This window comes from Rutidosis leptorrhynchoides, chromosome 8 (assembly GCF_046630445.1).
Source record: "Rutidosis leptorrhynchoides isolate AG116_Rl617_1_P2 chromosome 8, CSIRO_AGI_Rlap_v1, whole genome shotgun sequence".
Classification (NCBI taxonomy): Eukaryota; Viridiplantae; Streptophyta; class Magnoliopsida; order Asterales; family Asteraceae; genus Rutidosis; species Rutidosis leptorrhynchoides.
The window spans coordinates 13049900-13075164 of NC_092340.1; the positions used below are offsets into that span (position 1 = coordinate 13049900).

General features: G+C 38.4%; 2 protein-coding genes across 4 annotated transcripts; one reads left to right on the plus strand and one right to left on the minus strand.

Annotated features, from left to right (window-relative positions):
* The first annotated feature begins 19096 nt into the window (after positions 1 to 19096).
* On the plus strand, positions 19097 to 22036 carry LOC139861426 (probable isoaspartyl peptidase/L-asparaginase 3). Of its 3 annotated transcripts, XM_071849817.1 has the most exons (7): positions 19097 to 19211; positions 20070 to 20241; positions 20348 to 20412; positions 20567 to 20959; positions 21067 to 21125; positions 21250 to 21354; positions 21683 to 22036. In XM_071849817.1, exons 1-7 carry the CDS (start codon positions 19167 to 19169, stop codon positions 21900 to 21902), a joined length of 1059 nt encoding a protein of 352 aa, XP_071705918.1. In that variant the 5' UTR covers positions 19097 to 19166; the 3' UTR covers positions 21903 to 22036. The 3 variants fall into 3 exon arrangements, with proteins under 3 accessions (XP_071705918.1, XP_071705917.1, XP_071705919.1); XM_071849816.1 differs by lacking the exon at positions 19097 to 19211 and having other exon boundaries at positions 19501 to 20241; XM_071849818.1 differs by lacking the exon at positions 19097 to 19211 and having other exon boundaries at positions 20177 to 20241; positions 20557 to 20959; positions 21683 to 22035.
* LOC139863165 (transcription initiation factor IIB-2-like) lies at positions 21740 to 25038 on the minus strand. Its single transcript, XM_071851813.1, has 6 exons — positions 24941 to 25038; positions 23583 to 23894; positions 22882 to 22906; positions 22696 to 22784; positions 22433 to 22515; positions 21740 to 22314 (listed from the first exon to the last, which is right to left on the minus strand). The coding sequence occupies exons 1-6, from the start codon at positions 25036 to 25038 to the stop codon at positions 22169 to 22171; spliced, it is 753 nt and encodes a 250-aa protein (XP_071707914.1). The 3' UTR covers positions 21740 to 22168.
* Positions 25039 to 25265: the final 227 nt, after the last annotated feature.

The following is a 25265-nucleotide window of genomic DNA, read 5'->3' on the forward strand; positions in this document are numbered from 1 at the left end:
TTATCGAAAATAGTCTTCGAAAAGTTGTACGGATGATTTAACGCTAACGCAACAAACATCGAGCACAAAACCGCAGATAAACCATCGTAACCTCCCTTCAGAGGGCTCAAACAACGAAGAATCACGTAAGTCAAATAACGATACTGAGGACAGAACCGCGTCCTTTTCACAGCACCAACAACGATGTCATCCGCATACCCACATCGTTTCAAACACTTCCTGACCTTCTTCACATTTAGCATTGTCGGCATTTCATCAGAATCGGGAAAACCTATAACATCCCTAATGATTTGCGTAGAAATACGCACAACCTTCCCATCGACAAGCCCTAAAATCACTGGCTTGTTATCCTCAGTCACTAACTCAGCAGTTTCCCAGAACTTCCTCTGGTGTGAGTAGTATGGAGTACGCTCAACATTAATAGCGTTGAAGATTCTCGAACGCTTCAGAAAAAGAATAATGTCGACGAACCCATAGGCCTTGGATTCGTCACTGGTCTCGTTTAAGTACGCACAGACGTTTTGCTCTTTGCTTGCCTTTAAACCTGGCAAGTCCCTTGACAACGGAACAATAGGAATTTCTTCCTGAGTCTCCTCAGACGATCGTGAGGCAGTAGGTTCAGTAGTGGCAGACATATCTGCAGAACCAAACAATTCACAGAAACTAGAGACTTAGAGCATGACCAATCACAAAACATAACATCAGGACGAACAACGCAACCAGGTCAAACGATACGAAATAACCCTAAAAGTCAAACTGAAACATATACACTCGTGCGAGTGTCAGGTACACTCGTTCGAGTGTCACTTCACTCGTTCGAGTGAAGACTTCGGTCGTACGGGTGAAACAAGAATTTTGGCCTGATCAAATAGCAAGTACAGTCGTCCGAGTGTAGATACACCCGTCCGGGTGACAATTCATTCGCTCGAGTGAAGTTCACACTCGTGCGAGTGACGAACGTCACTCGTCCGACTGAAGTTCATCAGATCTGTTTGGGTCCGATGGAAGATTTGGTCAAATACGATGTTTTAGAACCTGTAATTCACAGCGAATAGCCTTTATAGGCCGCTTAACGTAAAGCACAAACCAATTTGATGATTCAACGGTCCAAAAAGTCTTAATTTAAACTTGGGTTTTCAAACACAAAATCATCCATAACTTGCGAATCTGTACGAGTTAAAGTACCTGAATATGAGCGCTGAAATCACAAGACAAAGATGAGTATTAAAAACGAAAGCAAAAGCTCTTTTCTCAAATTCGAAATCCCAGATAAAATTCGCCAATTTTCACAAGTATTTTGAATCGACTGTCGTTCATCTCCTTATATACCAGACATACACAGTCGTACGACTGTACGTCAGTGACATCTCACTCGTTCGAGTGAGAACCTCATTCGTACGAGTGTACAGCAGTCACTGATCCCATATTTTCACTCTCAGTCGTTCGACTGAAGTCTCACTCGTGCGAGTGAACCCTTCATTCGCTCGACTGTCACTTCAAAATTCAAAAAAAATCAACTTTTTCTTTAAACTTCACTTTCCCAAACCGTTTGCTCAAAACTCCCCCTGGGACTGATCTTTCACATTAAAATTCATCACATTTAGTCCAATTAGAATTCCAATCATAATTAAGTTCCATTTCGACAAAGAGACATCATTAAAAACGACTCTTATCAGTCTTACTACACTAACAAACAAAATAAACGAAAATCTTTTTGTATTTTTCTGAATGAAACATAGCTGAAGAACAATTAAACATAAATGAAACAAATCTACATATGAAACTAGCAAACATTAAGGAACATATTTTTGTGAGATAGATAACTTTGATAATTCAGGGATCAGAACTGTCATTAAGTTGTAGTTTATGAACGTTCATTTCATAAGATTTAAGTACCTATAAGTTTTATCTTCGGCTCTTGGTATTAGCACACGACTAGAATTACTGACTGTCACCCCAGACATTTTGATGATCACGTTATATTAATTACTTTGACATATTACTATGTTTGCTTAGATCATAGAGTCAGTCCTCATTTCAGATCGCACGATGTTTACGGTAGTCAATTGAGCACGAAAATCCCGACGCTGTCCGTTACCACGAGTGCATACTTTGGATCTAATTGTGAAGGAAGGTTCTCACAGTAATTTTCGGAATATCCCTGTCGACCATGAGCCTCTACCTTGACTTAACACTTTGAAACAATTAGCTCGGCTAGATCTCACAGAACCAGTATCCTGAATACATGCGTCAAGAAGTTGACCACTGTCGCTAGAGACCCCTTATGCCGTATTCTAATTATTATTAAAGTTACTTGGGAAACGGAATAATAATCGCATATGATGGCCTAACCTATAACTTCAGAGATTTTTGAGATATCTCCTTGATTGCCTAAACTTAAGAATACACCTTGGTATTATCGTGAAATGATCTGAAACATGAACATTCTTCGTGTGTAGAATTCATCTCAATCTCGTTCTTGACGATTGATCATGATTTGAATCCTTGTCTTCTTCAGAACTGTTGACTTCAAATGTCTTCTAGACCAACCAGTTGTCTCAAAATTTTTCTACTAATTTTTTTATTTTTTTCAATTTTTCATTTTTCATTTTTCATCTCAATTTTTTTTTTTTTTTTTTTTTTTTTTTTTTTTTTTTTGAAACAACGGTTGTCTTTGTGTATCTTGAACATGATGTCTTCAATAAATGTGTCTTCAATTGCTTTTCAACAGCCCATGATTGTCTGTTTATCTGAAATATGTTTACCTCGGTGTACACTTAAGTATCTACTGTTTTGAGTGCATATTTGAGTATTAATTTCGATTCTCCTAATCTTGGCATGTAAGGTAACTAAAAACAGTGTGCACGCATAACAGAATACATCGCCTTGTATTGATTTTCTGAGTATTGTATTGCAAGTACTTAATACCCAGCGCTAATTGTCTCGCAGAGAAAGTCTCAATAGGGGATACCCTCACCTTTTGTTGATTTCCCCAACAATTATTTCTTTCATACGCACCTGTGGTAGTTAAGTGACTACCATCAACCGCTATAAACCTTTCCACGATTTCCTTGTCAAGATATTTACTTGGTTGTTCGTGTGATCACCTCATTCCAAGATTAGGTCAGTAAGACTTACCAATACACCTTTGATAAAAGCCTATATTACATACGCTTAGAACGTTAAACATACATGATCAGTAAAATTTCCTCATCTCCCAACAAGGTTAAATAACTCTTTTTCCATTTTCTATTTTTTTGTATTTTTGTTTTTCTCATTTTTTTTTGTATTTTCTGATGGCTTTCTACGGATCTAGAGGTCGGTCTATGGCCGGATCTCGTGGCGAAAACACGAAATCAAGTTTAATCGAATAACGGGTCAAGCGATAAGCGTCTAAGTCGAATCTAGGTCGAATCCTAGGTTAAGACGTGGCCTGATGGTGTTATTTCGGTGGTAAAAGTGGTCGGAGACGAATGGGGACGAAGGGAACCGGAGAGGGTAGTGAGAATGCGTAACACTAATCTGTTCCAGAGTTCCCGTATATATAATACCAGATGTCGACAGTCAGCCGACTGTAGTCTTACAGTCGTCCGACTGAGCTAGTCAGTCGTTCGACTGAATCTACAGTCGTCCGACTGAGACTTCAGTAATAATAAGATTATGTAATTAATAAGAACGCAAAGTAACGATTAATCATTAAGAACACATTACAAGACAGAGTTAAGCAACAACGAATAAGAACTAGGGATTCACGAATATGCACCAACAAACTCCCCCTAAGACCTAGTTCTATATAAAGTATCTGTCTTGTCTTCAACCCTGTTTAGGATCGGCATTCATGCCTCGCAGATAGCAAACCTTGGCGACTTTGCTAAACTGTTCTGCTTGGACACGATTCTGAGGTCGATACATCATCCGACTGAAATGCAAAGTATGAATGTCAGCTTTGGAACAATTCCTGAGCCAGACCGGATCGAGAACACGGATCGTATCATTGTCATCCCCCTTCGTCTTTTCCAACACAATGACGGCTTCCTCTGAGCGATCGTCATAATACCACCAACGAAAACGTGGGCTAAAGTTTTGCGGCATCTTTTTCACTGGTACTTGTCTCATGTAGCGCACCGCATCATATTTCACAATCTTACGTCTTAGGCCCGTTTTCTTGTTTGTGCGATAAAAAATCTTTGGAAACTGAGGTCGGAAACCCTCGAAGTTCTTTGATTTGAAAGATGTTTTTATCCACTTTGCCAAGATATCGGAGAGTCCACTGATCTCCTGATATAACATCCGTAGCCTGGCAACTTGCATGAATTCATAGTAAGGCAGAGTCTTAAAATCCCAAGGGTTTTTCATGTAATCCACTCCACCTTCTTTCTTGATCGCATAACAATTCAACTCGTTAATCCAGGCCCAAGCTAGGACTTTCCCTCTGCCCATGTGCTCGTCCTTCTTGGTCACATACTTCAACCAATTGGGCTCGAGTTTCGGCTTTTCACAATAATTTCTGCAGCGCAAAGCAATTTTCCATTGCGCTTCCAAAACCTCTACCTTTTCTTTCAAAAACCTTACCGGCAAAAACCCTTCCGGTAACACCTCTGTTCGTTCTTTCTCTTCACACTTTCTGTTCAAAATCTCCTCATTCATTTTCTCAAAATCAGCAAAAGTAGGGAGATCATCATCAACTCCCTCATACCGTGGGTAATCCTCCACCGGTTCATCCTCTATAACAACATCATCAAAAGAATTATCGGTTTCACCAACAGGAGCAGGTTCATCAACAAAATCATCATCACTGTCTCCAACCGATTCAAAAGAATCATCATCAAAGTGGACCTTTGACGACGACGAGGCTGCATTTGCGTCAGCATATAAATTCGCTTCTTGCTCTAGACGCACCAGCCGATCGATGTCCTCCCTAGAGAGGTCGTGAGGAATCTCCCCCTCCTCTAAATCATCAAAAACAGAAGAATGATTTAGTTTATCTTGCATTGCTATGAACTCCGCGACAGTTATAACCTGTAACGGAGTCGGATGTAAAGGGTGGTCGGTGTCATACCCTTTTGCCACTTCCAAGTCGAGCTGTTCGTTAAAATCCCCAAACTGGCTAGGTCCACCTCTCTCTTCAATAGTCTCAACCACCTCCAGATTCTGTTCTAGTTCTTCGAGTCGTTTAATAGCCGTCTGAGCCAAAGATTCAGCCCGAGGTAGGGCTAAAGCGTGACTATCCGACGTCGCTCTCAGCTCATCTATCTCTTTCCTTTGAGCCTCAATCAACTTCTGTTGGGCCTCATAGGCTGCCCTTAACCACTTGGACTCTTCTTCACGTTTCTTCTTCTCATCTTCAGCAGCTTTTTGAAACTGCTCAAAGTTTTCACACAGCGTAACGTATCGCTGACTTAACAAGGCTACATCAGGGTTGGTTAGGGTTAAGGTTCGAGTTGATTGAGTGGGTGGAGGTTGTGGAATTGGATCTGTTGGAGTTTGAGTGACAGGAGGTGTTTCTGTTGTAGGATTTGTTTGGGTTTGGGATTGAGATTGGATGTTTGACGAAGACTCGCCAGGTTTCAGAACTTTCTTCATTAACCTCATACGTTTAACCCTCACAGCTTTAGTTGACACTTGTGGAGTTTCCTCCATCTTTCGCTTCAACGCCTCGGCCGTTTCGGCCGGCAACTCCTCACCTTGACCACCGTCGACAGGACGATTTTCTGGCTGAGATTGAGGCGGTTGATCAACCTCTTGCTCACCAACAACTTCAATCTCTTCCTCTACATCTGATTCACTGTCTGAGTGACGACAAGCATCACCCTCTGGACAAACGTAATTTGGATTGGCTAAGTGACCAATCAACCTCTTAAACGGAACATCAGCCGTCCCCTTCTTCTTTTGTTGATAACGCGTTAAACCAACCGCGTTCAGGTGAATCAACTCAATAACATCCTCCTTGATTTTACGCAGGTCAGGAACCTGACTATCTATTATGATCTGGAGGAATCGAGGGTACATCAGGTACTGTGACCTTGTGTCAGCCTTGAGATTGCTGACAAGGTTATCGAAAATAGTCTTCGAAAAGTTGTACGGATGATTTAACGCTAACGCAACAAACATCGAGCACAAAACCGCAGATAAACCATCGTAACCTCCCTTCAGAGGGCTCAAACAACGAAGAATCACGTAAGTCAAATAACGATACTGAGGACAGAACCGCGTCCTTTTCACAGCACCAACAACGATGTCATCCGCATACCCACATCGTTTCAAACACTTCCTGACCTTCTTCACATTTAGCATTGTCGGCATTTCATCAGAATCGGGAAAACCTATAACATCCCTAATGATTTGCGTAGAAATACGCACAACCTTCCCATCGACAAGCCCTAAAATCACTGGCTTGTTATCCTCAGTCACTAACTCAGCAGTTTCCCAGAACTTCCTCTGGTGTGAGTAGTATGGAGTACGCTCAACATTAATAGCGTTGAAGATTCTCGAACGCTTCAGAAAAAGAATAATGTCGACGAACCCATAGGCCTTGGATTCGTCACTGGTCTCGTTTAAGTACGCACAGACGTTTTGCTCTTTGCTTGCCTTTAAACCTGGCAAGTCCCTTGACAACGGAACAATAGGAATTTCTTCCTGAGTCTCCTCAGACGATCGTGAGGCAGTAGGTTCAGTAGTGGCAGACATATCTGCAGAACCAAACAATTCACAGAAACTAGAGACTTAGAGCATGACCAATCACAAAACATAACATCAGGACGAACAACGCAACCAGGTCAAACGATACGAAATAACCCTAAAAGTCAAACTGAAACATATACACTCGTGCGAGTGTCAGGTACACTCGTTCGAGTGTCACTTCACTCGTTCGAGTGAAGACTTCGGTCGTACGGGTGAAACAAGAATTTTGGCCTGATCAAATAGCAAGTACAGTCGTCCGAGTGTAGATACACCCGTCCGGGTGACAATTCATTCGCTCGAGTGAAGTTCACACTCGTGCGAGTGACGAACGTCACTCGTCCGACTGAAGTTCATCAGATCTGTTTGGGTCCGATGGAAGATTTGGTCAAATACGATGTTTTAGAACCTGTAATTCACAGCGAATAGCCTTTATAGGCCGCTTAACGTAAAGCACAAACCAATTTGATGATTCAACGGTCCAAAAAGTCTTAATTTAAACTTGGGTTTTCAAACACAAAATCATCCATAACTTGCGAATCTGTACGAGTTAAAGTACCTGAATATGAGCGCTGAAATCACAAGACAAAGATGAGTATTAAAAACGAAAGCAAAAGCTCTTTTCTCAAATTCGAAATCCCAGATAAAATTCGCCAATTTTCACAAGTATTTTGAATCGACTGTCGTTCATCTCCTTATATACCAGACATACACAGTCGTACGACTGTACGTCAGTGACATCTCACTCGTTCGAGTGAGAACCTCATTCGTACGAGTGTACAGCAGTCACTGATCCCATATTTTCACTCTCAGTCGTTCGACTGAAGTCTCACTCGTGCGAGTGAACCCTTCATTCGCTCGACTGTCACTTCAAAATTCAAAAAAAATCAACTTTTTCTTTAAACTTCACTTTCCCAAACCGTTTGCTCAAAACTCCCCCTGGGACTGATCTTTCACATTAAAATTCATCACATTTAGTCCAATTAGAATTCCAATCATAATTAAGTTCCATTTCGACAAAGAGACATCATTAAAAACGACTCTTATCAGTCTTACTACACTAACAAACAAAATAAACGAAAATCTTTTTGTATTTTTCTGAATGAAACATAGCTGAAGAACAATTAAACATAAATGAAACAAATCTACATATGAAACTAGCAAACATTAAGGAACATATTTTTGTGAGATAGATAACTTTGATAATTCAGGGATCAGAACTGTCATTAAGTTGTAGTTTATGAACGTTCATTTCATAAGATTTAAGTACCTATAAGTTTTATCTTCGGCTCTTGGTATTAGCACACGACTAGAATTACTGACTGTCACCCCAGACATTTTGATGATCACGTTATATTAATTACTTTGACATATTACTATGTTTGCTTAGATCATAGAGTCAGTCCTCATTTCAGATCGCACGATGTTTACGGTAGTCAATTGAGCACGAAAATCCCGACGCTGTCCGTTACCACGAGTGCATACTTTGGATCTAATTGTGAAGGAAGGTTCTCACAGTAATTTTCGGAATATCCCTGTCGACCATGAGCCTCTACCTTGACTTAACACTTTGAAACAATTAGCTCGGCTAGATCTCACAGAACCAGTATCCTGAATACATGCGTCAAGAAGTTGACCACTGTCGCTAGAGACCCCTTATGCCGTATTCTAATTATTATTAAAGTTACTTGGGAAACGGAATAATAATCGCATATGATGGCCTAACCTATAACTTCAGAGATTTTTGAGATATCTCCTTGATTGCCTAAACTTAAGAATACACCTTGGTATTATCGTGAAATGATCTGAAACATGAACATTCTTCGTGTGTAGAATTCATCTCAATCTCGTTCTTGACGATTGATCATGATTTGAATCCTTGTCTTCTTCAGAACTGTTGACTTCAAATGTCTTCTAGACCAACCAGTTGTCTCAAAATTTTTCTACTAATTTTTTTATTTTTTTCAATTTTTCATTTTTCATTTTTCATCTCAATTTTTTTTTTTTTTTTTTTTTTTTTTTTTTTTTTTTGAAACAACGGTTGTCTTTGTGTATCTTGAACATGATGTCTTCAATAAATGTGTCTTCAATTGCTTTTCAACAGCCCATGATTGTCTGTTTATCTGAAATATGTTTACCTCGGTGTACACTTAAGTATCTACTGTTTTGAGTGCATATTTGAGTATTAATTTCGATTCTCCTAATCTTGGCATGTAAGGTAACTAAAAACAGTGTGCACGCATAACAGAATACATCGCCTTGTATTGATTTTCTGAGTATTGTATTGCAAGTACTTAATACCCAGCGCTAATTGTCTCGCAGAGAAAGTCTCAATAGGGGATACCCTCACCTTTTGTTGATTTCCCCAACAATTATTTCTTTCATACGCACCTGTGGTAGTTAAGTGACTACCATCAACCGCTATAAACCTTTCCACGATTTCCTTGTCAAGATATTTACTTGGTTGTTCGTGTGATCACCTCATTCCAAGATTAGGTCAGTAAGACTTACCAATACACCTTTGATAAAAGCCTATATTACATACGCTTAGAACGTTAAACATACATGATCAGTAAAATTTCCTCATCTCCCAACAAGGTTAAATAACTCTTTTTCCATTTTCTATTTTTTTGTATTTTTGTTTTTCTCATTTTTTTTTGTATTTTCTGATGTTGCGATTTTCTCCCCCTAAAATACTAAAACCGAAAATCTTTTTGGCTTTTTGGATTTTATCTATACAAACAGAAAATAAATAGACACACAAAACTAAAAGGCAGTAATGTTACAGAAAAGACTATGACTCGAGTTATTTTTCAGTCTCTTTGTCGGGAACCATGTCTTTTAAAAGCTTTAGTCCAATTTCAGTTAATAAAAATTCAAAACGTGGTCTATCAAAAGCTTTTGTGAACAGATCAGCCCTCTGTTCAGTAGTCCCAATTTGAACTACATCAATTAAACGTTTTTCATAACAATCCCTTATAAAGTGGTATTTAATCCCGATGTGTTTAGTTTTTGAATGGTTTACGGGATTCTTAGTGACCGCTATGGCGGCAGTATTATCAACAAAAATAGGGGTATTAGAAATTTGCAAACCGTAGTCACGCAGCTGTTGTTGGATCCAGATAACTTGAGATGTACAGCTTGCTGCAGCAATGTATTCCGCTTCACAGGTAGATTGAGCTACCGCAGTCTGCTTCTTACACTGCCATGTGACCAACCGCTTTCCTAAAAACTGACAACCCCCAGAAGTTGACTTGAAATCCTTTTTGCATCCACCATAATCCGAGTCACTGTACGCTGTTAACTCAAACCCATCCGCACACGGATACCACAAACCCAAACTCGGCGTTTCTTTCAAGTAGCGCATTATCTTCTTAACGACCAACATGTGATGAACATTCGGGTTCGCCTGATAACGAGCACACAGGCAAACCGCAAACATTATGTCCGGTCGAGACGCCGTCAAGTACATAAGGGACCCAATCATGGCCCGGTACAAAGTCTGATCAACCTTCGCACCGTCCATATCCGGTGAGATGCCGTGATTAACCGAAAGAGGTGTCTTAGCAGGTCTCTCAGCCTCCATTTGAAAACGAGTAAGAATATCGGCAACATATTTCGTCTGGTGTAAGAAAATGCCTTTATCTGTTTGTGCAACCTGGAGACCGAGGAAAAACTTGATTGTCCCCAAAGAACTCATCTTAAACTTGCTCTGCATGACCTCCTCGAAATCATCAACCATACCTTTGTCTGTAGACCCGAAAATAATATCATCGACATAAACCTGTACCAACATCAAATGCTTCCCCTTTTCTTTAATGAAGAGCGTCTGGTCAATAACACCCCTCCTAAAACCATTCTCTATCATGTAATTGGACAAGGTTGCGTACCATGCCCGCGGAGCCTGATGCAAACCATACAAAGCTTTGTCTAACTTGTAAACCTTTTCTGGAAAATGCGGATCCTCAAACCCAGGCGGTTGCTCAACATACACAGTCTCATTAATCTTCCCATACAAAAACGCGCTCTTGACATCCATTTGGTAAACCTTGAAACCTTTGTAAGAAGCGAATGCCAAGAAAATTCGAATCGCCTCCAGTCTCGCCACTGGAGCAAAAACTTCATCATAATCAATGTCAGGGATCTGAAGATATCCCTTGACCACTAACCTTGCTTTATTCCTTACCACTATACCCTGCTCATCCTTTTTGTTCTTCAAAACCCATTTCAAACCCAGCGGCTTACAACCGTGAGGTGGATTAACAAGCTTCCACACCTCTAAGTGTCTAAACTGCAACAGCTCTTCTTGCATTGCCAAAGCCCAATCATCATACAATAAGGCTTCGTAAACATCTTTCGGTTCGATCTGACACACAAAACAAGAATGGGCATGTCTGAAGATCCTCCCCGATCGATTCAGTTTCGAGTAAAATGCTGTCACAACATTAGCACTTAATGATTCAGTAGGTTCCGAAGTTGAGGCTTCGGTAGGAGGTTTACCCGGAACACCAGTATCATCCACAAAATAATCATTCAATCGACACGGACGTATAATATTTCGATTCGATCTACGTACTCCCCCTACATCACTGCGGGGTGCTTCATCTGATTCGGACCCTGAAGACTCATAAGGACCCGAATAAGTTTCGACTAAAGGTGGAACCGGCTGTTCTTCTTCCTCTTCTGACTCACTACCAGTAACAGATTGCTCAGCCTCATAATCACTTGTATTTTCCAACTCAGGAACCGAATTGGAAGTAGACGGAACATTAGCATTCGGAACAGGAGTAGGAACACTAGTAACAGGAACATTCGCTGCAGAAGATCGAGTCTCCCACAAAAACTGTGCAGCTAAATCTTCATCAGTAACTTCTGGAGGAAGATTAAACGAGTCAAAGAGATCGTTGTAGTCAAAGTGCCAAGCAAAACCCTTAACTGTAATAGCCTTTGGATCCATCTTAGGCACCTCAACCTCATAGTGAACTTCAACACGTTTCGTCTCTGTGTTATACACCCTTTTATTCGGATTCCCATAACCTAAGAATATACCAGTAACAGCTTTCGGGTGAAATTTACCACCGGTATCTTTGATCATTATAGTGCACGGCGCACCAAACGGTTCTAGATGTTTAATGTTAGGTTTCCGATTTTGTAGCAATTCATAACAAGTCTTCCCGTGCCTCTTAACAACTAGCACACGGTTCATGATATAGCAAGCAGTGTTCACGGCCTCACCCCAAAAGTTAATAGGAAGGCCCGAGTCTGCTAACATGGTTCTAGCAGTCTCAATTAACGTACGATTCTTTCGCTCAGCTACACCATTAGACTGTGGGGTGTACGCAGGACTAAACTGTTGTTGTATCCCTTTCTCTTTGCAAAAGTGGTCCATGTACTGATTTTTGAATTCAGTACCATTATCAGTCCTTATCTTCCTTACCTTTAAGTTGTACAAACTTTCAAGCTTCAAAATTAACAGTCGGATCTGCTCAAACGTTTCCGACTTCTGTTTCAACAACACAACCCACGAGAATCGTGAGTACTCATCCGTTACCACAAGACAATAAACTTCCCCTGTAAGTGTTTTCTGCTTAATTGGACCGAAAAGATCCATATGTAATAACTCTAGAGGAATGTTAATCGAATGAAACTTTTTCGCGGGATGAGATTTCTTTGTCTGTTTCCCTTTCTTACACGGAACACAACCATCCGGAATATGAAAACTCTTAACATTCAGCCCCTCAACCAAACCTTTGTGGGCCAGATGGTTCATCTTTCTCAAACTTAAGTGACCCATACGCTTGTGCCATAACACTGACTCTTGTTCAGAAGCTTTCGAGACAAAAGCTTGTTGACCACCAACAGCAGCAGTGGCCTTCTTCATGTCAAGTATATATAAGTCTTTGTGTCGCGGCGCAGTCATAAGGATCATATCTTTAGGAATCTCAAACTCTTTCTTCAGAATGTAGCTGTTCTTATCATCAAACAACACTTTGTAATTCTTTTCAGCCACTTGGGAAACAGACAGCAGATTGTGAGACATCTGCTCCACATAATTCACTTTATCAAAACTAACAGAGCCATTTGACAGAATGCCCTGAGCAGTAATATTACCCCCTTCAGCTCCAGCAAAAGAAACTGGTCCACCGTCTATTGGTTTAACATTAGAAAGTAAAGCCAGATTCCCCGTCATGTGCCTGGACGCTCCACTGTCAACTATCCACGTGCTGGTACGTGGATTGTAAGCGACCTGCACAAAACAGTAAATGATTAGTTCACAATGGGCACCCATGCCCGAATGGCAGTGGGTTTCCCATCAACACCAACAACCGGCAACTCAACCCATTTCCCTTGAGATCCAGACGGACCTTTAGAGTTGCCCTCTCGTTTTACTTCACTTTTCGGTTTCCAGACTTTTTGAACAACAGGTTTTCTATAATAATCGGCAGTCTGGAAATCATTTCGGTCACGGTCTGACAACGGAGAGACTGACCTCTGCCAGTAAACTGGCCTTGGATTGAGGTCAACCTTCCTTTTTGGGGTCTGTTTAAATGGACAAATTCCCGCCCTATGACCTGAGGTCGCACACGTATAACAAGTAGTTTCGGCAGCTCGGTAGCTGTCATCAGAATTCACGGAAGGCGGTCCTCGATATCGGGATCTTTGGACCTGAATTTTGGTAGGTGTGGACTGTCGTTTTAGTGAAACAGGTTTGGTCGGTGTTTTGGTTTGGGGTTTTGCCTGCTGTCTACGACCTGGTGGTATATATTTGGGTACACTACCATCAGTTACTCTTTTGCCAGAAGCATATTCATGCTCATGGTTTAGTCCCTGTTGGAACTTCACAACTGGTGGTGGCGTACTTTTCTTGTTTGAGGGCTTAGATCTATCAGCAGGTTTTACGGTTCTCGGTCTCTGTTTCTGCTCAGTCACCTTCTTAGCATTTGAAGGATTCTTAAGGATGGTGACTGGCTTACTAACAGGGGTTGGTTTCTTCACTTCAACAGTCTCACTTTCACTCTCAGAGTCAGTTTGACTGTCTTCCACAATACCCTCAATAAAGATTTGGTCCTTTGGTTCAACTTTTAAAACCTCGGCTTTTGTGGGTTTGCCGGATTTCTCTCCACTTTTCTCCTGTGGGGTACTGGAATAGTCACCCATTAGAGGTGGAGGAATCCCGTCATACCCAAGCCCGGTCTTTCCTACGTTCTTGTGCGAATGAAACTCATGCACATACGACATTCTCTGGTAATTGTCAAGCCTAGCCTTCTCACATTCGTACTTATTCTTATAGGATTCTCTCTCAGTCTTAAGTACTTCCATTTCAGTAAGGTTCATATCTAAAATTCTCTTATTCAAAAGAGCATCAGCAGTTAAACCATCTACCTTAGTTTCTAGGTTCTTGATCTTATCTACATAATCTTGCTGCTTATTCAAGTAAAACAGGGCATCCTCATAATCCTTCTTATTTACAGCTACTTCCTTTCTAAGGCTATCAACTACACTAGCATACTTAGGGCATTCACTACATGTAGTGGGAATCTTATTCAAGGTATCTACAATGGATTCTAACCTAGCTACTTCTAGTTCATAAGCATGGCATTTTAAACAAGCAGAAGTAGAATCATTTGGTACCTTAGGTGTCTCAGAAGTATTTGCCATGAAGGCACAGTTGTCTTTCAGTCCACCTGATTCCTGATACTCCGTTTCCGATTCCAGCTCAGACTCTGAACTGGTACCATCCGAGTATTCATCAACCTTATCAGCAGCATTACCATCACATCCCTTACCCTTAGCAGCAACATTACCATCAACTATTTTTTCAAACCAATTACCCTCAGCAAAATCCAACCCAATAAGCTCATGATCAGACGAATCAGAAGACACATCAGACAACACAGCTTTAAACTTCTCAGCAAGACCCTTTTCTACTCTCTTTCTCAAACACAATTTCACTATCTCATCAGCCCGTTTAACTCGAGCTTCACACTTGCAAACATAACAAGCACAATCACTGTTACCCAAACAACCAGCTTTCACTCTTTCTAACCGTTCAGCTTCTTTCTCAGATTCTGACTTACCCATAAAAACTACATTAGCATGTTCAGCATCACCCAACCCAATTGACCATTCAAATCCCTCATCAGCATAGGTTGTATTCATTGCAGAAGATGATGTTTCACACACAGTCTCCCTAGGTCCGTCAGTAATGGTAACTACTTTCCTGTCAACATTCCCACTATTAGGAGCAAACGGATTCTGAAACCCTGGTTTGTGAGGTCTAGTGCAAGTTTTCTTAAAATGTCCGTACTCACCACAATTGAAGCACCTAACCTTATTCTTATCAAAACCCAACTTTGAATCTTTGTTGCCATTCAAACTCGTCTGACCAGTCCGTTTCAGATACTTCTTCGCCCTTCTGATAACAATTCCCATAGCACAGATAATGTCCATCCGCTCAAGTTCATCTTCATCTATTTGTTCTAAATCCTCAGCACTCAAATGGCTATTAACCGCACTACCTGCCATCATCTCATTGCAACAGTTTACCACAACAGCCGCTAGTTGCATTTCCTCCTTAATGACCTCAGGCGCTTTGCCTTTGTAATTGTCTAGATGCATCAAAGGTAACTGAAGTTCCTCTGAGGCCTTTCTTTTCTCTCCACTTTGAGGCGATGGTTGTTGAACATAAGATTGCTGTACTGGCGGCAATGGGCAAGATGTACCATACGAGCTCGCAGACATGTAAGCAGTTTGGAGTGGGGCATGTTGCACCGGAATCGAGGAGATACCGGTGGTTGCTCTGTATAACTTCGGATTTTGAGCACCGTTAAGTCTTGCTTCCCTAGTCTGCATTTCTAATTCTTTCTCCATCAACTTTGATGTGAAACCATACAAAGTCATTATCCCACCTGGACCTTCTCCAGTAGTTGTACTAATTTGAGAGACTATGTAGTCCCACTTCAACGGTAACCCAAGCTTGAACTGTTTTATAGCCTTCTGTTCATCCACGGTAAGTCCATAACTTTTTAATTCACTAATCAGATGCCTATATCTCGTAACAGTCTGTTCTAAGGTCTCATCTGGTAAAGCTGCAAACCTTTTCCACTCCGCTTTTAACAACTGACCCTTGGTTTTTCTGTACCCCTCGGAACCCTCTGTTGCAGCTACAAGTGCATCCCAAAGAGTTTTGGATGTCGAGTACTGCTTGAACTGATGAAAGATTTCCGGAGACAAGGCTTGCGTAAGATGGGCATATGCCTTACATTCTTGTGCATACGCAGCCTTCTCTTCGGCTTGAAATTCCGATCTGTTCTTTTCATGTAAGTCATTTCCCACAACCACGGTTGGCCATACGTAGCCAATCAAAATATAATCCCAGAGAGTTGCATCGATACCATTCAAGTAGATTTGGAAGCGGCCCTTCCAATCTAAGAAGTCATTTAAGTTCTCGAGTTTCGGACTACGGTTAGCCGAACCTGTTAAACTCTCGGACAAAATCAGTTTCTGTAAACCGGGATTGATTGCCAAAGCGTACTGTTGTGCTAGTTGATCATTAGTGTCAGACATGTTTGGTTTGATTAAGTGAATGAGTTCAAGTTTAAAAATTTCAAATTCTGAGTTCTGTTTAAGCTACACTCGTCCGATTGTCCCTTCAGTCGTCCGAGTGACTAACTAAATTTGGGCAGCACTTCGTGACTATAATGCCCCTGGTATTACTTTTTCAATCGTCCGACTGTCTATGTTCACTCGTCCGGGTGAAGGTTTCGTTCGCTCGGGTGTCCTAAACCTAGTCTCACTCGCTCGACTGAAGGCGCTCAGTCGTCCGAGTAACGTTCTTGCAGTAGCAGGTCGTACTTTAGGGTTTTTAGCTTACTTTTCGATCCACCACTCGTTTTTGGGACTTTAGGCCTAATGCAAACCGATGGTTATCTAGCAAAGACTTAACGGAACCTAAATCAACCAAAAACAACCAACTTTAACGTAAAATATGACCGGATTTGACAATTTTCGGGTAAAACCCAAAAACACACAAAACACAAAATTCGATTAAACTAGACCAAATCCTACGATTCCAGCTCTGATACCAGTTTGTAGATGGCTTTCTACGGATCTAGAGGTCGGTCTATGGCCGGATCTCGTGGCGAAAACACGAAATCAAGTTTAATCGAATAACGGGTCAAGCGATAAGCGTCTAAGTCGAATCTAGGTCGAATCCTAGGTTAAGACGTGGCCTGATGGTGTTATTTCGGTGGTAAAAGTGGTCGGAGACGAATGGGGACGAAGGGAACCGGAGAGGGTAGTGAGAATGCGTAACACTAATCTGTTCCAGAGTTCCCGTATATATAATACCAGATGTCGACAGTCAGCCGACTGTAGTCTTACAGTCGTCCGACTGAGCTAGTCAGTCGTTCGACTGAATCTACAGTCGTCCGACTGAGACTTCAGTAATAATAAGATTATGTAATTAATAAGAACGCAAAGTAACGATTAATCATTAAGAACACATTACAAGACAGAGTTAAGCAACAACGAATAAGAACTAGGGATTCACGAATATGCACCAACAGATATTGTTGTTATTATTGACTACTAGGGATGATTACCAAAACATATGAAACGATGATTTTTTTAGTACTGATACAATTACATTTTCTAGTCCAACTTGACTGCTACGGCTGATTACCAAAACATGTGAAAAAAATGGATAGTCATCCTAGTTACTCGTGAAACGAAAACTATTTTTACTCAGATGTATACAACCTAATCGATCGAGTTATTTTGTGACCATTTTCTTAGTCACTCTAATATATGCGGTAGTGAGATTTGAAACTTTTTATGAGGATGTCATATATATTGTAACTAGTGAAATGACCCGTAGAATCACGGGTTTATCTAAACGAAACAGTTTAATATGATATGTTTTAGGTATTGAGTGAACGTAAATGCTAAAGTCATTTAGTTTAATGACCCGTGGAATCACGGATTCCAATAAGAAACTTGTCGTTATTTTTACAAACATATTGACGTACTTAACTTGATCAAAATAAATGAACTACATTTATTCTCTCACCACAATCTTCCAATTTTCATCACAATTACTATTTTCTCTGTCATAAAAGCATACACTACATCTTTTATTAAAACATGCATTTCGTATACATATATAACGTAATTAATCCCGTAAAGAAAACTCACATTTGAATAATAATATAATAATAATTAATTATTATGGGGTATAAATTTCGATTCTATGAATCTTTGACTGGAATATACGAGTGGAATAAAAACTTATACTGAACTTGAATTTGTGTTTCAAAGTTTATACATATGGTCATGCATGTGTTTTATCATAAGGTTGTACATAATGCCTCAAATATTGTACATACGATAATGGAGTGTTTTATCATAAAATTGTACATTATGCTTCATATATTATACAATTAACATGTTAATTTTTTCTATTAAACACAATTAATTATTTTAATGACAACATCACATGAGTTTAAAATTTTCTCTTTTATTTATGAATTTTTTAAGGTTAAATAAGATTTATTTATGACATCATCATTTTAGAGATATAAATTAAATGTACAACACATGACCTATCAAACTTTTGATAAATATTCTCATATGAAAAGTTAAAAGACAAATGTCAAACGAAGCTAAAAATCAATGGTTTTAATAGCACTTGCACTAATAAAACAAAATCATACGGAGTACTACACAACAATATGCTTCTTTTAATATTTCAAAACAAAATTAGTAGATTTTTTTAAGCTTATAGAGTGTAAGTCTCATTTTAAAATTACATTTTAATATCTCAAGAAGAAAAAAATGATAGATTAGAAGCTTAGTTTTTTAATTATGGTAATAATCACTTCCTAAATTATTTTATTTTATTTATTTAAGTTATTAAAATATTAATGACATCACCGTGATTATTGTGAAGATTACATGTGTCATATGATGAGTTAAAATAGAGTTAGGAGGACATCATCATTTTAGCAATTTAATAGAAAGTATAGATTGTAATTGTAATTGTAATTGTAATTGAGGCATGAACTCAACCAACCAGGCCATATGTGCAATTTTATTTATATAATTATATTTATAGAATAGTCAACATGTCCAACTCTATCACAATCATCATAACTCATTACTCATATAACTCATACATGTTTTTATAAGATAAATCATTTAAGCCATCTATTATTATTCATTTTGATTTGATTTTGATCAACGAAATTGCATTTAACTGCACTGAACTGTTAATTTGGCCACCATGTGTGTAAATATAATGACAAACTTCAAGCTTCAAGGTAACAACTTACAAACTACAAATATGAGGCACTAAATTTCCAAGTTCGTTATAATATTATTAGGGACCAAATTTGTAATATTTTCAAACTTAATACTATCAGGGACCAAAAAGAAAAAGCTGACATCATCAACTCTTTAATTAATCAGTCAACGCAACGGCGGTGAAAATGGTGGCCGTGCTTCCTCTCATTCTCATCGCACTTCTATCCACGGTAATACGTTTTAATTGCATATATTTACGTATATATGTTTCTCTGATTATGAATCATAGGTTATAAATTTCAATATGTTCTTATACTATACTAAATGAGTTACAATATTTATGTTTTCCTTATGTTAGGATCATACATATTTATAGATATGATATTTTACTATGTTTGATTCCAAAGCTCTATAGTATTCAGCATATATGTTTAAATTCAATTCAGATACAGTTATCGATGTACCCTAAATTAAGCTCAGCTTTGACATTTGAGGGTCAAACAATGAAACAAGGTATATTTTACCTTTAACCCGTTACGATTTTTGTTGCTTATCGTGAATGAATATAGGTATATAATAACTAGATCAATATGCATATGAGTATTGTTATGGAAAATTTATTGAACTGAGAAACTAAAAGCATAGATATACATATATGGAATTTAAAAATACTAATCGAAGCGGATCATACATATTAGACCTTCCGCAACTGTCACTGTGACTTGGAATCAGATTTTGCATTTTTCGGAGAGAAGTAGTTTTTTGACTATGACTTTAGATTTTCCAAGTGTCGTCCGATTTAAGATTTAACGCCGCGATATAGATGGTCTTCGAAGACCAAAGGGCCTTTGGCCTGGCGGTATCGGTCATGGGTTCGAGTCCTATTTAGGACGTTATTCATGTAAAATTATGTAATGTAGGGTGTCTGAGCTTTCCGTTCTAAAAAAAGATGGTTTTCGAAGAAATTTATCCTAATACATATGTCCGATAGAAATTACTTCTTGTATTGCTAAATTATGAGCAATTATGGCCTTTACTTTTTGCACGCCAAACGTTACCTTTACTTTCACTTGCTGATATATATACAGGTAACAGGACACGAGGTCAAGAATGCAAATAAATTCCCATTAGTAGTCAGCACTTGGCCGTTTCTAGAAGCTGTTAGAGCTGGGTGGAAAGCTATCAATGGTGGATTATCTTCCATTGATGCAGTTGTTGAAGGTTGTTCCACTTGTGAGATACTTAGGTGTGATGGTACAGGTACGTTTCTTTAAACCAATGGTAATCAAGTATGATTCGTTTGTCTATTAATTTTAAAACTCAAATTTGGACTGTTTTTTGTGAATGAATTTGTAATAATAAACAGTTGGACCTGGTGGAAGCCCGGATGAGCGTAGTGAATCTACAATCGATGCCTTAATCATGAACGGGGTAACATCATATAACATTGCTATTTATTGATTTTTGGAACTTAAGAACATAACCAATTTTAAAAATGTATATATTTAATTTAATTTTTGGTCTATATAATTTATCTGAAAATCATTAATTGGACTGTATTTTGGAACTGGTAAGATATATGTAGGCAACAATGGAGGTTGGAGCTGTTGGTGCTATGAGATATGTGAAAGACGGTATAAAAGCCGCAAAATTAGTAATGCTATACACCGAACACACTATGCTTGTGGGTGATCAAGCGTCGGCTTTTGCGGTTACGATGGGTCTTCCGGGACCTTCAAATCTTAGCTCAACAGAATCAATGGAAAAATGGAGAAATTGGAGAGAAAATCAATGTCAGCCTAATTTCAGGAAAAATGTTTTACCTACCAACAGTTGTGGTCCTTACCATCGAAAAGAAGATGTAAACCTTGGTGAAAAGACATGTTTGTTGGACAATGTTTGTGACACCATTGAAATGAAATCATCACATGTGGATTTTCATAACCATGATACAATATCCATGGCAATATTTGATCAAGTATGTTGCTTTTACTTTTATTTTATTACTTATAGTTATAGTTATAGTTATATAGATATTATAGCTATTTAATTTAATTAATGTATCAAATTTTGTTTTGGTTTTAGTTTGGACACATTGCTGTTGGAACATCAACCAATGGTGCTAGTTTTAAGATCCCTGGACGGTAGGCGTCAAGTAGTTATGATTTAACTTTGTCAAACAGAGGATATTCATTTTTTATTATTATTATTTTTTTGGGATTAAAGCGTTTATATACTAAATATATTATATAAACTTATTGAGTGTAGGGTTGGTGATGGACCAATTGCTGGATCATCTGCATATGCCGATGATGAAGTTGGAGCTTGTGGTGCGACTGGTGATGGTGATATCATGATGCGTTTTCTGCCATGGTAAGATGATTATATAGCAATAGACTAGATATAGCAATCTAGACCCATTTTAGATATATAAATGGGTCGGGTCAGATATCAATCTTGACCCATTATAAATATATGAATGGGTCAGATTGAGTTGTATTTTTCATTCATCGGGTAAAAAAATTAATTGAACACTGAAAGTGTATGCAGAATGCATATTCAAAATGAAGTATTTGTGGGGTGTCGCGACCCGTTTTATTATGCGAGCCCTATATTCATTTTGGATTGTACACAGTAAGCACATTAGTTGTCCAATGTAATCTAATTTGGTTCAATTTTATGCATTAATTGATTATTTCAGTTATCAAGTTGTGGAGAGTATGCGATTAGGAGTTGAACCAAGGCTTGCTGCGAAAGATGCAATATCAAGAATAGCAAAAAAGTATCCGAATTTTGTTGGCGCTCTTTTTGCAGTCAACAAAAACGGCACACATGCTGGTGCGTGCTACGGATGGACGTTCCAGTACTCGGTCAGAAGCCTAAGTATGGATGACGTGGAAGTCTTTACTGTGTACCCTTAACTACATAAACTGAAGTGATTATCCTTTAAGTACATTGTAATTATTTCTACTTGGCGCAATGATGTTATTTCAAACTTTAACTCAACCAAAATATCCTTTTCTCCATAGTAATTTGCCGTGTGATCTTGTATCCAATTTGTTTTAAACCACTTCGATTATAAATTTTGTCACCTAAACCTAAACAATTCTACTAGCTGGAGCTTATATAAAAAAAAAAATAAGTTTAAGCTCATAAGTTTCTAATTACTTGAAAACAATGTACATATTCAAAAAGGGTTGGTGAGTAGGTTCTTCATGATATGCTGTTGCTGAGCATTATACCAAGTGGGTATTATTTTGGATAAATGAGGAGACAGATCCTTTAATGTGTTCTTAATTGTCCCTTCTGCAACGCCTGTTACTAGTGATACATCTGCACCAAATCAACACTTATGATGTCAACTACAAGTATCATCATGATACATCAACAAATGACAATTCTATTACTATGACATAGTAAATGACATAGTAAATGGAGGAGGTAACTTAACCTTTGATGGATTTCTTATCATCATCATCAGAGATTAGAGTCACTACGTAAATTACAGCCGCAACAATCGAGTCTGGGCTTCTCCTAAAATAATAAACAACAAACATCAGATTAATTTCATCACAAACAACAAAAATCCAACATCAGATTTCAACAAAAACAGCAAAAGAAACAGAACTATCAAACAATACGTTAATATCATCAGGTAACATGTAAAACACTAGGCTTGTCGAATCAACAATAAGACAACATATTAATTACTACCTTATATCAAACTTTTTGGACTCCTGGGCAGATTCCAGAGCCGCTTTAACAGCACGTTTTGTCATCCCAAGATTGGAACAAAAACGTCTCTGCCGTTTCAGAAGAGGTACGATAAATTTTAAGTATTAGATAAAGCACAATCACACTGGTAAAGTAATAAATAAAGCAACCAAAATATAAACTGACCACATAATCAGCAGCAAGGCCCAACCTGAAAAATATCAAATAAATGCATCAGAGCGCTCCAAACATCATCAATTGCTACGAGTTTATGCAATGATGATATGGAAACAAGGAAAGCTACTATCTATCTGATGCCAATATCTTTTAAGTATTTAAATGATGAACTAAACTAATATTGTCAACCAATTTATTATTATTAAGAATTAAGACATGTATGTATGTATTACAGTTGCTTACTTCATTGTTGTTTTGTTTTACTACTACAGTTAGGTGAAATAGTTTAGTCTGTCATATGTCATGGATTTGTTCTAATGCCCATACTTAATTTGAACCATTTGCATAATAATGAACTTTACATTGCACAGGGGACCAGATCAACCCAATTAGCTAATGGTTACAAAATCAAAAACGGATATATATTCAACTCTGACCTATATTTAAAACTTTATATTGGACAAGCAGAGGTACCAATATCCATTCAACTTGATTATTAGCTAATTATTATATTTACAAATTTATTATTTATTATTATGTTTAATATTACAATTACAATGTTATTAGTTTCTACATCCAAACTGCCTACTTCCCCTGTTTTCCATCATTTAGACGGCTACTGCTTATTGAAAATTATAAAACCCTAAACTAACGTAATCATAAATAAAACCCTAAATTAACGTAAACATAGAATTAGGACTAGGTTTCACCTATCAGACATGGTAGCAATCGTTTCAAACGCTGATAAAAGTGAACGGTCAGGATTAGTTATACGGTTCTGCAACCGGCCCAAGGAAGACGACCTAGTAACGCCGTCCGGTTTGGAAATCACCGTAAATAAACCACCGTGGTTAAGTAGTACGTTAGTGGGAGCACCGACACGTGCAGGATCATCATTATCGCCTGAATCGTTGGAAAAAATACGATATTCAGGGGTTTCATCGATTGTGTTCGAATCAATAACGAGTGCGCACTCCGAGCAAACAGTTTCTCCGTCTGGGTTTTCAACCACCGCCGTAACACTATTGCAATCGGAGCAATAAGCAAAATCCACGTTAAAGTTGTTTACTTTCGCCGTGCGTTGTCAGTTTACAATACGAATTATGGGGGGTACCCTTTATATTTATAGACGTCAAGTAACTTAGCGAATAAGTTCGTACAAAATTACATTTTCTGTCCCTGAACTTTTACTAACTTTACTCAGTTCGTGTAGTTTTACCTATTTGCAATTAACCTCCTTACTCCATATACGTAAAGTAATTGTAAAATCATATAACCGTCTCTAAAAAATAATACTCCTTACTCTATGGGAGGTGATATTTCCAATTCCTAAATTGATAGATTCACAACAATTATGTGCATTGTTTCAATAATACCCTCCAGTACATACTAGTAAGAAATTTGTGCAAAGGTATAATTAAAGTTAACTTATTAAATTTATGTGGATTTATCAAAATTTATGTTGGAAATATCATCTCCCTTACTACATACCGATAGGCGATAGCAATGTACTACATAGTATTAGTTTAAGCTTGCATTAAGTTTACGGAGTATATAAACTTTGGTAGTTTCTCTCTAGAAGTTGCTCTCACTTGACTAGTCAAACTGGCGATCGATCATCAAGAAACCACTCTCGTCCGTGAAATCAAACCCAAAAACCGCCGTATTATGGGTGCAACTTAATTTTCTTTAGATCACCTCTCAAATAATTAATTCTCTCCTCTCTGAAAGAATCCAATTCCAAAACACCCAAATGAAGAGTTTTAATTATCGTTTCGATGATTTGCGTTATCCATCTCTTTTAATCATTTAATCGCTAGATCTGTTAAATATACGAACAGCTTTATCAAATAGTTGTAGATCTGGTTAAGGATCCTGTATTAGAGCTTTAATTAAATCTCCCTTTTCTCATTGATCTTATTAAATCTGTTGTAGATCTCCCTTTTTCTCTTATTTATTTTTATGATCTTATTTTTGTTTTTGGTTCTTATTTTATTTATTATATAGATTATATCTATATCTATCGAAACATTCAGAGCTTTATACCATAAAAAAAAATGCTATCTACATCTCCTTCTCCTGTTTCATCGCCGGAATCAAGCTTCGGTAACGGCTACTAGCTTTTTTCTTCTGCAATCTTGTTTTCTTTTTCTTCTTTATTTTCATTATAACCGATCAAATACTCTTCATCATGTTTCACATTCCCACATCACCTTTTACACCCCTTTCCTACGCCGCCACAACAAATCCGGCACCACCACCGACCACATCCGATATAAACCCATCAACGAAGGCATCTGGGTTAAGGTTGAACATGGCAACCGAAAAAACCCATCCTCTTCTCTCATCAAAACCGGTCCCAATAACCCTAACCCTAAAATCACCAATCTCAA

Bases quoted from the DNA above. Each gene is read 5' to 3' on its own strand.
- LOC139861426 (XM_071849816.1), top strand. From the start codon at position 19,998: ATGAGCAATTATGGCCTTTACTTTTTGCACGCCAAACGTTACCTTTAC. The intron at 20,960-21,066 runs GTATGTTGCTTT...TTTTGGTTTTAG, and splicing joins CCATGGCAATATTTGATCAA to TTTGGACACATTGCTGTTGG. The intron at 21,126-21,249 runs GTAGGCGTCAAG...TATTGAGTGTAG, and splicing joins AGTTTTAAGATCCCTGGACG to GGTTGGTGATGGACCAATTG.
- LOC139863165 (XM_071851813.1), bottom strand. From the start codon at position 25,038: ATGAAAATAAAGAAGAAAAAGAAAACAAGATTGCAGAAGAAAAAAGCT. The intron at 23,895-24,940 runs GTAGATAGCATT...CGATTGCAATAG, and splicing joins ATGAAACAGGAGAAGGAGAT to TGTTACGGCGGTGGTTGAAA. The intron at 22,785-22,881 runs GTCAGTTTATAT...CTGAAACGGCAG, and splicing joins GCCTTGCTGCTGATTATGTG to AGACGTTTTTGTTCCAATCT.